This window comes from Hyperoodon ampullatus (genome assembly GCF_949752795.1).
Source record: "Hyperoodon ampullatus genome assembly, chromosome: 7".
NCBI classification, from domain to species: domain Eukaryota; kingdom Metazoa; phylum Chordata; class Mammalia; order Artiodactyla; family Ziphiidae; genus Hyperoodon; species Hyperoodon ampullatus.
The window spans coordinates 48339721-48355111 of record NC_136920.1 but is presented as its reverse complement, the minus strand read 5'-3'; the positions used below and the strand labels follow the sequence as shown (position 1 = coordinate 48355111).

The following is a 15391-nucleotide window of genomic DNA, read 5'->3' as shown; positions in this document are numbered from 1 at the left end:
AAAAACTTCCCTAATATGGGAAAGGAAATAGCCACCCATGTCCAGGAAGTGCAGAGAGTCCCATACAGGATAAACCCAAGTAGAAACACACCGAGACACACAGCAATCAAACTGGCAAAAATTAAAGACGAAGAAAAATTATTGAAGGCAGGAAGGGAAAAATGACAAATAACATACAAGGGAACTCCTATGAGGTTAACAGCTGATTTCTCAGCAGAAACTCTACAAGCCAGAAGGGAGTGGCATGACATATTTAAAGTGATGAAAGGGAAGCAGCTACAACCAAGATTACTCTACACAGCAAGGATATCATTCAGATTCGATGAAGAAATCAAAAGCTTTAGAGACAAGCAAAAGCGAGGAGAATTCAGCACCACCAAATCAGCTCAACAACAAATGCTACAGGAACATCTCTAAGTGGGAAACACAGGAGAAGAAAAGGACCTACAAAACAAATACAAAACAATTAAGAAAATGGTAATAAGAATGTACATATCGATAATTACCTTAAACGTGAATGGATCAAATGTTCCAACCAAAAGATACAGGCTCGCTGAATGGATACAAAAACAAGACCCATATATATACTGTCTAAAAGAGACCCACTTCAGACCTAGGGACACATACAGATTGAAAGTGAGGGGATGGAAAAAGATATTCCAAGCAAATGGAATTCAAAAGAAAACTGGAGTAGCAATACCCATATAAGATAAAATAGACTTTGAAATAAAGAATGATAAAAGAGACAAGGAAGGACACAACATAATGATCAAGGGAGCAATCCAAGAAGAAGATATAACATTTATAAATATATATGCACCGAACATAGGAGCACCTCAATATATAAGGCAACTGCTAGCAGCTCTAAAAGAGGAAATCGACAGTAACACAATAAGAGTGGGGGAATTTAACACCTCACTTACACCAATGGACAGACCATCCAAAATGAAAATACATAAGGAAACAGAAGCTTTAAATGACACAATAGACCAGATAGTTTTAATAGATATTTATAGGACATTCCATCCAAAAACAGCAGATTACACTTTCTTCTCAAGTGCGCACAGAACATTCTCCAGGATAGATCACATCATGGGTCAGAAATCAAGCCTCAGTAAATTTAGGAAAATTGAAATCATATCAAGCATCTTTTCTGACCACGACGTTATGAGATTAGAAATCAATTACAGGGAAAAAAATGTAAAAAACACAAGCACATGGAGGCTAAACAATACATCACTAAATAACCAAGAGATCACTGAAGAAATCAAAGAGGAAATCAAAAAATACCTAGAGACAAATGACAATGAAAACATGACGATCCAAAACCTATGGGATGTAGCAAAAGCAGTTCTAAGAGGGAAGTTTATAGCAATACAAGCCTACCTCAAGAAACAAGAAAAATCTCAAATAAACAATCTAACCTTACACCTAAAGGAACTAGAGAAAGAAGAACAAACAAAACCCAAAGTTAGCAGAAGGAAAGAAATCACAAATATCAGAGCAGAAATAAATGAAATAGAAACAAAAAAACAATAGCAAAGATCAATAAAACTAAAAGCTGGTTCTTTGAGAAGATAAACAAAATTGATAAACCATTAGCCAGACTCATCTAGAAAAAGAGGGAGAGGACTCAAATCAATAAAATTAGAAATGAAAAATGAGAAGTTATAACAGATGATGCAGAAATACAAAGCATCCTAAGAGACTACTACAAGCAACTCTATGCCAATAAACTGGACAACCTGGAAGAAATGGACAAATTCTTAGAAAGGTATAACCTTCCAGGACTGAACCAGGAAAAATAGAAAATATGAACAGACCAATCACAAGTAATGAAATTGAAACTGTGATTAAAAATCTTCCAACAAAGTAAAGTTCAGGACCAGATGGCTTCACAGTTGAATTCTATCAAATATTTAGAGAGGAGCTAACACGCATCCTTCTCAGACTCTTCCAAACAACTGCAGAGGAAGGAACACTCCCAAACTCATTCTATAAGGCCACCATCTCCCTGATACCAAAACTAGACAAAAATACTACAAAAAAAAAGAAAATTAAAGACCAATATCACTGATGAATATAGATGCAAAAATCCTCAACAAAATACTAGCAAACAGAATCCAACAACACATTAAAAGGATCATACACCATTATCAAGTAGGATTTATCCCAGGGATGAAAGGATTTTTGAGTATACACAAATCTATCAATGTGATACAACATATTAACAAATTGAAGAATAAAAACCATATGGTCATCTCAATAGATGCAGAAAACACTTTTGACAAAAGTCAACACCCATTTATGATAAAAACCCTCCAGAAAGTGGGCATAGAGGGAACCTACCTCAACATAATAAAGACCATATATGACAAACCCACAGCAAACATCATTCTCAATGGTGAAAAACTAAAAGCATTTCCTCTAAGATCAGGAACAAGACAAGGATGTCCACTCTCATCACTATTATTCAACATAGTTTTGGAAGTCCTAGCCATGGCAATCAAAGAAGAAAAAGAAATAAAGGAATACAAATTGGAAAAGAAGAAGTAAAACTGTCACTGTTTGCAGATGACATGATACTATACATAGAGAATCCTAAAGATGCCACCAGACAACTATTAGAACTCATCAATGAATTTCATAAAGTTGCAGGAAACAAAATTAATGCACAGAAATCACTTGCATTCCCATACACTAATAATGAAAAATCTGAAAGAGAAATTAAGGAAGCACTCCCATTTACCATTGCAACAAAAAGAATAAAATAACTAGGAATAAACCTACCTAGGGAGACAAAACACCTGTATGCAGAAAACTACAAGACACTGATGAAAGAAATTAAAGATGATACAAACAGATGGAGAGATACACCATGTTCTTGGATTGGAGGAATCAATATTGTGAAAATGACTATACTACCTGAAGCATTCTACAGATTCAATGCAATCCCTATCAAATTACCAATGGCATTTCTTACAGAACTAGAACAAAAAATCTTAAAATTTGTATGGAGACACAAAAGACCCCGAATAGCCAAAGCAGGCTTGAGGGAAAAACACGGAGTTGGAGGAATCAGACTCCCTGACTTCAGACTACTACAAAGCTACCGAAATCAAAACAATATGATACTGGCACAAAAACAGAAATGTAGATCAATGGAACAGGATAGAAAGCCCACAGATAAACCCACACACCAATGGTCAAATAATCTATGACAAAGGTGGCAAGGATTTACAATGGAGAAAAGACAATCTCTTCAATAAGTGGTGCTGGGAAAACTGGACAGCTACATGTAAAAGAATGAAATTAGAACACTCCCTAACACCATGCACAAAAATAAACTCAAAATGGATTAGAGACCTAAATGTAAGACTGGACACTATAAAACTCTTAGCGGAAAACATAGGAAGAACAATCTTTGATATAAGTCACAACAAGATCTTTTTTGACCCATCTCCTAGAGTAATGGAAATAAAGACAAAAATAAACAAATGGGACCTAATGAAACTTAAAAGCTTTTGCAAAGCAAAGGAAACTACAAACAAGATGAAAAGAGAGTCCTCAGAATGGGAGAAAATATTTGCAAACCAATCAATGGACAAAGGATTAATCTTTAAAATATACAAACAGCTCATGCAGCTCAATATTAAAAAAACAAACAACCCAATCAGAAAATGGGCAGAAGACCTAAATAGATATTTCTCCAAAGAATACATACAGATGGCCAAGAAGCACATGAAAAGCTGCTCATCATCACTAATTATTAGAGAAATGCAAATTAAAACTACAGCGAGGTATCACCTCACACCAGTCAGAATGGGCATCATCAGAAAATCTACAAACAGCAAATGCTGGAGAGGGTGTGGAGAAAAGGGAACCCTCTTGCACTGCTGGTGGGAATGTAAATTGATACAGCCACTATGGAGAACAGTATCGAGGTTCCTTAAAAAACTAAAAATAGAATTACCATATGACCCAGCAATCCCACTATTGGGCATATGCCCAGAGAAAACCATAATTCAAAAAGACACATGCACCCCAATGTTCATTGCAGCACTATTTACAATAGCCAGGTCATGGAAGCAACCTAAATGGCCATCAACAGACGAATGGATAAAGAAGATGTGGTACATATATACAATGGAATATTACTCAGCCATAAAAAGGAATGATATTGGGTCATTTGTAGAGACATGGATAAATCTAGAGACTGTCATACAGAGTGAAGTAAGTCAGAAAGAGAAAAACAAATATCGTATATTAACACATATATGTGGAACCTAGAAAAATGGTACAGATGAACCAGTTTGCAGGGCAGAGATTGAGACACAGATGTAGAGAACAAACGTATGGACACCAAGCAGGGAAAGCGGCAGGGGATGGGGGGTGTGTGTGTGTGTGTGTGTGATGAATTGGGAGATTGGGATTGACATGTGTACACTAATATGTATAAAATAGATAACTAATAAGAACCTGCTGTATAAAAAGAAATAAAATTCAAAAGTTCAAAAAAGAAACCTATAATATGCATTGTTTGTCCATGTGGGAACCATATATGCATATAGTAACTATTATATATATATATTTATGGAAGAAAGAATATATAATATATAGTAAAATATATATATATATATATATATGTAAGAAAAAAATAGATAGGTGCATGTAACTGAAGATATATGCATCTACAAATATTTTCATTGGCAAATCCAGTCTGATGCAAGAATGTTGGTTTGGAACAACCCAATTTATAATGGAAAAGGACAGTTTCCAGCTAAAGTGCTGCAACAACCACTGCATGCAGCCGAAACTAGGCATTTGCCCTTGTGATAGAAACATAGTAATAAATAAAAGCATTTTTATTACTAATAGCTGTAATTTATCAAGTGGCTATTACCTGAAGTATTGTGGCAGATACGTTACATATTATCTCTGATGGTCACAACACCCTGCAGAAAGGAAATATAATTCCCATTTCATAGATGAAGAAACTGAAGCTCCCTGAGATTATACAATTTTCCCTAGATGACTCAGCATCTACATGCCTCCAACCTGGAGTGCAAAGTCTGTGAGCTTTCCATCTCACCATACCTCAAATCCTGAGGCAGTTTCTGCCTCCCCTGGTCCAACTTGACAGTATGGCACAGACAGAGCCAAAAGGCCCTCTCTAGCCAAAGGTAGCCTAGACTCCATGCAGACTAAGTATAAACAACTTGTGATCCCCCTAAAAAGATAGGCATGTCTCTGGGCTCCTACACTGAGTCCTACCTAGCTTATAAGGATCTTGGGAGCAACCCATAAGGAATGGACTCTCCAAAAGAAAGATTATCTCCGAGGAAAATTACTAAACAAATCTACCCATGTGGACTCTCATCCCAGTCTGTCTGTTCCCCATTTACCCAGGACAGCAGGCACACAAGTGACATCTGCAAAGCTTGTTAACTTAGTAAAATAAATAGACTGCAGGCAGGTCATGGCAAAATGCCTGCCCTCATTTCTAAAGTCTCCAGAGGCAAATAGGAAATTCAGATCAACTAGAAAAGGACTGACTTTTCCAATGAATTCCCATGATGAAAAAATATCTGGATAGTACTGGATCCTGAAATTAAATCATGCAAGGCCGGAGTCTATGTATTCTGCACACATTAAATGTGTGTGATTCTTTGTAAGAGAAACATAAAAATTAAATTAAAAAATTTTGAGTGAATCAAAAATTGCTACAGAAATCAAGAAATTTTCACTTTTCACCTACTTTCTCATGATTTTTCATTGTATAGACCAGAAATGCATATAAATTTTACTTATATAAATGAAATGGAACATAGCTAATTGATAACCAGTAACTCCCCCTTTATTATTATCACCAAAATCTAAAACACTTTTAAAATTGAGATAATTTTGTATAGTAAACTATAAATCATGAAATCATCCTATAAAAATTATGTTTCCCTAACAAATCAGTTTGTATAAACTTTGTTGAACATCAAGTATATTCCTTACGAGAATCAATGTTTCCCACTATTATACAATGCTATGAGTTGAACAGAGTACAGAAATTCAAACAGGTGTGCACAGAGTACAAATCAAAAAAGCTATATGGTCTGAAATGCAATTTTGCTTTCCAGTTAATGTAAATAACCTCAGTAGTATTCCTAAATGCCCTTCCACATTCCACCTTCCTACACCTCATCCTACTTGCCTGCTACCTCTTTCTCAAATAACAGTATTTCACTCTCATTCTTCCTCAGGGCCTTGAATTTGTTCTTCTGTCTGCCAGAAACTCTCTTCCCCTGGATCTTCACGTGGCTGACTCCTTCTCATCATCTAAGTCTCTGTTTAGATGTTACCACTTCAGTAAAGCCTTCTTCACCTGACATCCTTAAGTTAGATTCCCTTCCATGATTCTCCATTAAATAATCCTGTTTATTTACTTCTTAGCAATTACCACAATCTGAAATTATATTCTTTATTCCTCTCTTATTTTTTGAAATTTATTCCTGAGAATAAGAAGTTTGTCTGTTTTGTCCATGGCTATATCACCAGTGTTTAGAACAGTGCCCAACACATAACAGATGCTAAATAAAGACTTTTTCAAATAAATGAATAAAATATATCACAGGGAAACTATTTCATTTTTAAATAGGGTTATAGTCAGGAGTCAACATGAAATCTGCAATCTATTGGTTTTAATACAGCTTGTTTTCTAAAGATGTGATTTACACTAACCACAGTATTTATAAATATATAAAATATAGTTTTCAGATTAAGCATTAACTTTTTATTAAGCAGGCTGTGATTAGGCACACTCACATACCTATTATCATTAAGTATTCCCGACCAGTGAAATAAGTTTAGTTTTACAGGTGATGAAACTGAGGCTTAGAAAATTGACTTGAAAATTGACTTGCCCAAATTTATACAGCTACTGAGTTGGTAAACCAGTGCATAATGGGTACTCCACTGACTGAGTAGATAAGCCAGGCTGTGAACCTCGATCATCTAACTCCAAGTCGCATCCCATTATTGTTATAATAGTGATCTATTGCACTTTCAGAATCACTGAACTCATTGATCCAGGTAGTAAATACCATAAACTGCAAATATTTGGTTCTAAGATATTCTGCTCTTTATCTGAACAGAATATATATATTGCTGTTTTCAAACATATGTAAAAACCAGGCTCCTAAATACAGATATATCAAATGATCAGAATCTAATTTCTATAGTATTTGTGTTTCATTAGAGGTAGCTAATAGATAAATTGATATTTGGTTTGACTAGTTTAAAAATAGCTTTATGAATATGTCAAAGTTAGTAACAAGAAACCTGATCTCCAGCAATGCTAGTATAGAAGTCCAGTCATTAATCTTTAAAAGGCAGAACATTGACCCTGAGGCACTACACGTTGCTCAAACGCAAAGATGCTCACAGTATCCTCATCAACCTGGAAATGAGGAGCAATTATATTCGATGTTTTAAATTAGTAAACAAAATTAGCCAGAGTTAACCACAGTATTCCATTAAAGAAATAAAATAAAAAAGATTATTCCCCCATTAATTCCAGATACTTAGAAGTTTGTCACTAAACTTTGGCAATGGAAAATAGAAAATATATAATCAATGCTAAAATAATTTGAATATCATGAGTTTAATAAGAATAACCACATAGGGGCTTCCCTGGTGGCACAGTGGTTAAGAATCTGCCTGCCAATGCAGGGGACACCAGTTTGAGCCCTGGTGCGGGAAGATCCCACATGCCATGGGGCAGCTAAGCCTGAGCACCACAACTACTGAACCTGTGCTCTAGAGCCCGTGAGCCACAACTACTGAGCCCGCATGCCACAACTACTGAAGCCAGTGTGCCTAGAGCCTGTGCTCCGCAACAAGAGAAGCCATCACAATGAGAAGCCTGTGCACTGCAACGAAGAGTAGCCCCTGCTCACCGAAATTACAGAAAGCCTGTGCGCAGCAACAAAGGCCCAACGCAGCCAAAAATAAATAAATAAATAAATAAATAAATAATTTAAAAATAAAATAAAATAAAAAAATCTTTCTTTAAAAAAAAAGAATAACTGCATAATACTTAAACCTGCCCAGATGGAATGAGCTACTTTGGGAGGTGGTAAATATAGATATGTAATAGACATAATATAACTAGAGACTTTCCAGCAGATGATAGATTTCCCTTTATCAGGGCAGCAGAAGAGGAGATTTAAGACTGAGGAAAGTCATTGCCCTGGATTACCATTAAAATTACTTTTAATTCTCTGATTCTGTGCTATTTTTGACCTTAGTTCTCCAGGAAGATTCACTCAGAACCATCACTTTTAAAATAAGGACCAAGGAGAGTATCTAATGTACACAAAAAAATGTTCTCATCCCCTAAAACAAACCACCATAAAAAACCTTCTTTCCCATGGCTTCTTTCTCTCCCAAAAGAAGTTTCCATATAAATATTGGCAAGGACAGTAAATAGAGAAATACAGCTGAACTGAAAAATTATTCTTAATCAGAAGATGTGGATGTTCAACATAGTACATTAACAGTTACAGTATAGTCTGAAAAACAATTAAGGGCAATGTTGGGATTCTCTAAAATTAATAATTTCCTTATTCTGTGAAAGTGTTATTATAACTTAAAAGGACCCATAAATTATCTAGTCCAAGTCCTTCACTTTAGATTAGAAAACTGAGGCAGAGATTGGCCAAGTGATTTGCCCAAGAACACCCAGATAGTAAGAGTCCAAAGAAAACAACCCAAGTTCTCTGGCTTCCAATTATGACTTACTCCTATACCATGCTTCCTTTTCAGTCTGATATGTTTCCTAGAGTGAAGTTTCTCACCATCTGATTCCCTCTCTCTTCTTGTTAGAAGAGACCCAACTTTCTGCCCTATCCATTGTTATATTTTCCTGGTATTCACTTAGTCCCTTTACTAACTAGTTATAATGCACAAGATTGACAAGAATCTGTTTTCTGCTTAAGAAATTAAGTTTAAAATACCAAACAACTAAAAAATTATCTAAAACTTAAAATATTTTCAAGGGGTATTTAACACTCTGGTCATGTCTCCAAATGTTATGAAATAACCAAAGTATTTAGCTGTCAGTCCTTTCACATATAACTATTTGTTTTGATCCTTATTGTACCCCTATAAGATAGGCAAAATAGGTATTATCTACATTTTACAAATAAAAATAGAGGTCATTTAATCTGTTCAAGGTCACATGACTAATTAGCGATAGAGCCAAGGTATAAACTCTGGTCTCTGACTATAGATCTTTTGCTCTTTTCACTCTATCATACTGTCCTGCTTTTGATATCACACTTTGTTCTCAACCAATATGTCCAACTCCTCTAAAAATATTTCCTCTTAGCTGTTCCACTATTATCTTAAAATTAATATGTCATCATTGAATTTACCCTATTTATCCATTACTCAACTTAACTATCTCCAGTTTTGTTCTGGTACCACCCAACTTTCAATCTACTTAGTTGCCAGGTCCTGTCAATTCTTTATTTAAGTTCTCTCTTCTTTCTATGATCTGATTAAAACGCCTTATCGTTTCTCACTAGGACTCTAGAAGACTAAATCTCCAAATTTTACCTACTGTTTACTAGGTTTATTTAAACACAGAACACAACCCTAAAAGATACTTCCAATTATTTAAAATTGATCAAGAGAATAATAGGAATAAACTAAAAATAAAGGAAGTGTCAACTAAAAATTGGCACTTGCCATCTGCCTCTACAAGGATTAGGTCCCTAGCCACTGCAGCCACTGACCTTCAACACCCCCTGAAAGAAGTTCAGGGTGGAGATCAGGCATGAGGCACTCTGTGCTCTGGGAAAAACTGGCAGAACAGGCCTTTAGATAGTTAGATATTTTAAGGAGAAGATTTTATGAGCCCAATTCTTGCATCTCCTCATATCTAGAAAAGCACTAAAGTCATTAATGGTACCATTGGCTCCTTGTGACTAGCAGCTAGCCTCTGCCAAAATGTGTGCTTGACTGCATGTATCCCCCTTCACTAAAATCATATATACAATGACCTCTCCCCCTGCCTCTTTGGAGCAGTTTCTCAGAGCTATCTGAAATGCTATAGGGCTATAGACCTCATTTTGCCCCAAATAAAACTTAACTCACAACTCTTAGGTTGTGCAATTTTTTTTTTCAGTCAACAGAAGGAATAACATTAAATGTAAACTATTTCTTCCTCACCAAAGGTCTAAAATTCTCAATGATGTCTTTTTTTTCATTTTCTAAATTTTAATTTTCTCACTAGGTTTACATAATTTCATCAGTTCTGGAAAACATGTCTACAACAGATTTTGCAAATTGTATTGCCCTTTGTAACTCCAGGATTTTCTATATCGTATGACCAGTGGCAACACCAAGATTCGCTTAAGCCCTTAAACCAGAGCAAAGATAAAGTCTTCACTTGAAAACACTGCTTTGTAAGGAGCAGAAATCAGTTGTCTAAGCCTCAATAATGGGAAAAACATCTCCAAACATATTGAAATTAGGTTAAAAGTATAACGAAAGGGGGGAACGTTCCCTGCTGGACACAGGTAACAAATGTCATTGTAAGTTATTTCAGATTGTTATTTCTGTGGATCAATACCTGAAGGGAAGACACCTCCCACCTGGCAAAATAGCTTCCAAAAGACCTTTACAAATTAAGCTACAGTCAAAAATGGGCAACTGAGAAAGAGTAGAGAGCAATACAGGATACTAACACATGTTTCTAAATGATGTTAGAAAATCAGCCCCTAGGGTTTTTTTGGCAGATCACTGAAAAAAAATGAGAAATGCAAACAAGAAACCTAAAGAGTCAGTATGGTACAATTTCTTCTACCTTAATTGCTTTATAAATCTTTGGATCACTTTCTTGGCCTTCCCTAAACTGACTGGTTTAAAGTATGTGACAGGAAAGATGGTAACTCCCCAAAGGGAAGCCTAGAGGTTTATTACTCATGGTAGTGGTTCTCAAATTGTAGCGTAGTTAAGAATCACTTGAAGGGCTTATTAAAACATAGATGTCTGGGTCCCGCACCCAAAATATCTGATTTAGTTGATCTAGGGTGGAGCCCAAGAATTTACTTTTCTAACAAGTCCCTAGAGGATGTTAAAGCTGCTGGCTAGAGGACCATACTTCAAGAATCACTGGTCTATGAGTTGTGCTATTGAAATCTTCTCAAACTAATGTGGCCTAATAAAGCTGTTCTTGTCTGTTGTTCTAGATATATAACATACGCCTAAATTTGTGTGGGACTCAGTAGCTACTGCTGGCTTAAATATTTTAATTATATTATCAGTGGGTCCTCTATTCACACAATATAATTTACTGTCTGCTATTGACTGTCATAGAATGATTAGATCTGAAGAATTCCTAGGAATAATCTGATCTAACACCCTAATTCTGAAGATGAAGAAAAAAAGTCCAGTGTCATATTTAATAGATCTACACAATTGTGACCTCCAAACAGGTCTGCTTTTGAAGAATGGCCTATGAACTAAACAGTTACAATAATATATTACGTTCATATAATAATCATGACTGTTCTTTTGTTTGTCATACAATTAAATTTTTTTTCTTAAGATAGTTAAGAAATTCTCACTGATACTTATTTTAATTCAACCAGAAGTTATTTTGAGCAGTGACAAGTAGAAATCTACAAGGCAGGAGCCTCTTTTGGCCAAGTGGTTTCCAGGCAAAAAAAATGGTATAGACTCTTTGTTATATAATACAGGCATGAATCCAAGGAAACCCTAAGAACTATTTGTAAGCATCCAATAACATAAATGTTAGACTTGCAATTCTTTTCAATAGAATGAAAATCTACTATTTGCCAGGCAGTACTAAACACGTTCACAATCAGGGTCTCATTAAAATCTCTTAACCACCCTGTAAGGTAAAGAAACAAAAGCTTTTAGAGTATAAATAGCATAGGCTAGGCTAGCAATATGTTTTCCCATGATAAAAACACAAAAGTTTTCCTAGTATATTTGCCAGCACTTATTTAATTTAGCCATTTGACAAGTTGGCACATTTGTATCCTACTAAGCCCTGATGACTTCATTTTCAGGAAGCAAAAATACAGATATCCTCTTTAGACAGCCAGGAAGTCTAAAAATTTGTTTTCTAAGTATTCATGAGTCCAGTACGGACATCCACCCTCCCTCTCCCCTTTTGGAGAAAAATAGTGCCACTGCCAAATTAGATGACTTCCTTTCCTGGAAGCATATTTAGCGTATTATAACAATCTCAAATAGCTTAAATAATGTCCTCTATGTAAAACAAAAACATGTTTTGGCAGAGGAAACAATGGTCCTTAACAGAGACATTCTATAAATGTATAAAAATAAATGTATAAATAAATAAATGTATAAATGTATAAAAAAATGTATAAAAGGACAATTCACCATACAACCTTTCTTACTTTACTAAATTCCTCACAGTAATTATCAAAATTTATAATCAGAACTGACTCAGAACTCCATCCAAATCCCAAGCCCAAGTCAACACCAGGAGGCTCAATCAATTGGCAGTGCCAGATTAGTCCAGGTTGTAAATGATATCCACAGAGAAACTGTTCCTTTATTGGCATTTACCACTCAATGAATATCATAGACATATCACCCTATATTTGAAATAAATTTGATGGCCTATGGAGCCATAACGACAACTATCTCTGCTTGCTAACAGAAGATTTAGAAGACAAGAAGAATCATCATTTAAGGTATATTTCAAGAAGCCCCAATAAATGCAATTCCTATGAAACGATATCCCAAAAGAATTTTATGTGTGCTTTAAATATTTAATACATGTTTATAATAATAATATTCGTGATTTATTTTCATTGTTTTCATGATTAAGTTTGGTGTCTTTATAAATAAAATAGAAAATGGAACTCCATTTTACATCATTGGGCAATATAGTAAATAAGGGCCACCTTGAGACAGCCGATCAGAGATAAATGAAATCTGAAGTTGACACTTAGTAAAATACTTATATGTACTTTCCTTGGACTCAAGTTCTTCTTGGTTTCATCACATAAAGCACTATGAGCTCTTTAACATTACCCTGTACATGATTGATTTTTGATTCTTTGTCTTGAATAAGTACACAAGATGACAATCAAAAAAATGATTGAAGTAGTTTCAGACTGCTTAAGGGAAACTATTGTCCCCAAAGCCCAATAGGACCTGAAAACCACCACCAAAACAGAGTGTGAGAGTTTTTCTGGAAGGCCTGAATCAGACAGGAAAAGAGAGGAGAAGTGAAGTAGTTTACCAAATGGTTGGTGATCACCAGCAACTTAAGAATATACACCAAAACACAGGAAACAAAATTCTCAAAACGAACATACACAACTACTCAAAATGATAGACAGTTGATGTCAGCTCAGTAGCAGGAGAACCAAATATGCTGATCAGGCCAAAGCCAGAAATTAGATTATACTCTACAGAAAACAAGAAATATCTTGCCCGTTAAACGTAGAAACAAAGAAAATGCTCTAACACTTACACTTGTCTTTTTGTCAGTTTCATTTTCAAAACACTGATTGTCTTTATTTTGCTCAGTACATGAAGCATTTTCCTTTGGTCCACTGCAACATGTAAGCTAAAAATAAAGTTTAAAAAAATCAATACTTCTTGTTTTCTGCAATGTGAATTCAGTGTTTTTCAAACTTTTAACATGCACATTAAAATGTCTAAGACCTGAATAAATATTGTTAGGTATTGCTTATGTCAGTTTAGGATATGACTACACTGTCTAACCCATTTTTATATTTCTCCCAAAGAGAAAGCATAAAATGGGACAGTTATTCAAAGGCATATTTATGAATTTCAAAGCTTCTCACCAGGGAGTCTTGAACATGGATTATTCAAATGTAAATTGATGACCTGGTAAAAGCTGAACATGGTTAAAGGGAAGATGAAGATAGAAGGGTTGATTTCACCTTATGTAAGTTCCCATACTTGCAGGAATCTCTACGTTATGGTACCTACTGGAAACCTCAGAACAAGCAGAGGCACTGACTGTCTTTGCTCTGGATTGTCTTTTCAAGGATGTTTGTCTCACTACAGCTTTGGATGACAGAAATAATGTCTACTTCCAAAGCAAAGGATAGTTTTGCTTACTGACCATTGTAAAACATCTGTGTTCCCTAAACTGAGAGTTGGTATCCATTGTGTGTGAATGTGTTGCTTGGCCATCTTTGCATTGCCCTGTAGAAATGGGGGCTTGAGGAGCTAATTCAAGAAAATTCTGTCTGGCTACTGCTATTATTGCAAATAAAGTCCTTTGTCTTTGTCCTAGGAGTCTTTTGACAGCATCCATGAAACTGTGACAGGGTTCTTGGCTTGCAAGTTGGATAAAATCTTAGACCCTTCACAGTTCTTGACAGTTGTGGTGACAAGGAGAGAATGCTGATAGAGTCATAATTTTCTACAAGAATCAGGGACTTGCAGGGTGATAAAGAGGATTTCTGGGACATCTTTTGGAATTGGGAGCAAACATATTGACCTGTTGTATGCTTAGCTGCGTAATGATGGTCTTCTACTTTAATGACTGTTAATGAGGAGGAATTTACAAATTGCAGGCTGAGTACTGGGAAATAAACTCAAAGACACCTCCCAAATGGTGTCCTGGTTGTGACTGACTCTCTTCTGAGTGGGTGAGCAGAAATTCCTGCCCCCTTTCAGAAATAGTTATGGAGAAACGTACCTGGGCTGATTATGAAAGAAGAGAATTTTGCAACCATGGTGAGCAGAAATCAAGATTTCTCTGACTCCAGTCTGGTTATAGATGCTCCTATTCTCTGTTCCCATAATTTATAAATATCACATGTTTATATATCTCTGTCCTGCTAGAGCTCCTTGGAGGACAGGCAATATACCTTATTCTTTTTCAATTTCCAGGGGTCAATAAATATTTGTTTAATAAATAAAAGATTAAATTAGATGAATAGATGGAGGCTTAGACAGAGGAACAAACAATGAACAAGGGCTCTGACCTGGCAAAGAGGAATGTCAAGCTCAACCACCTGAGGATACCCAGTTAATCTGTGCAACACAGAGTCCTTTACCATGTTCTCAATCTGGCATGGTGGATATGCTACCACATTTGGTATGATGATTAATACAGGCAGCAGTGGTAGCAGTGCAGGCTCATTCAGCTGCTTAATTCCAGTTGGTCTTATCAGGCCCCTACTGTGGGCCTCTACCAGAGTAATGCAGATGTGTACAGTTTATGTCCTCAGAGAGGCAAATATTTAATCTGCCAGTCTATAGATTGGCAGTATTGATGGCATTGTTGCTAATATAGGACGCTGGGTGAACCAAAAACATTAAAAGTTCATTTCACTGAGCTGCAAGC

General features: G+C 35.7%; 1 protein-coding gene across 6 annotated transcripts in view; it reads right to left on the bottom strand.

The window, feature by feature from the left end:
* Window positions 1–15391, bottom strand: part of DLG2 (discs large MAGUK scaffold protein 2) — a gene marked incomplete at its 5' end in the record, with an annotated part of 2112028 nt that overhangs the window by 1637389 nt on the left and 459248 nt on the right. For 4 of the 6 annotated variants that reach the window (XM_079707355.1, XM_079707356.1, XM_079707361.1 and 1 more), the window contains one exon: window positions 13538–13633. The exons of the other annotated variants lie outside the window; for them this stretch is intronic. In XM_079707355.1, coding sequence (XP_079563481.1) covers window positions 13538–13633 — 96 coding nt within the window. The remainder of the gene's footprint in view (window positions 1–13537; window positions 13634–15391) is intronic. 6 annotated transcript variants of the gene reach the window in all.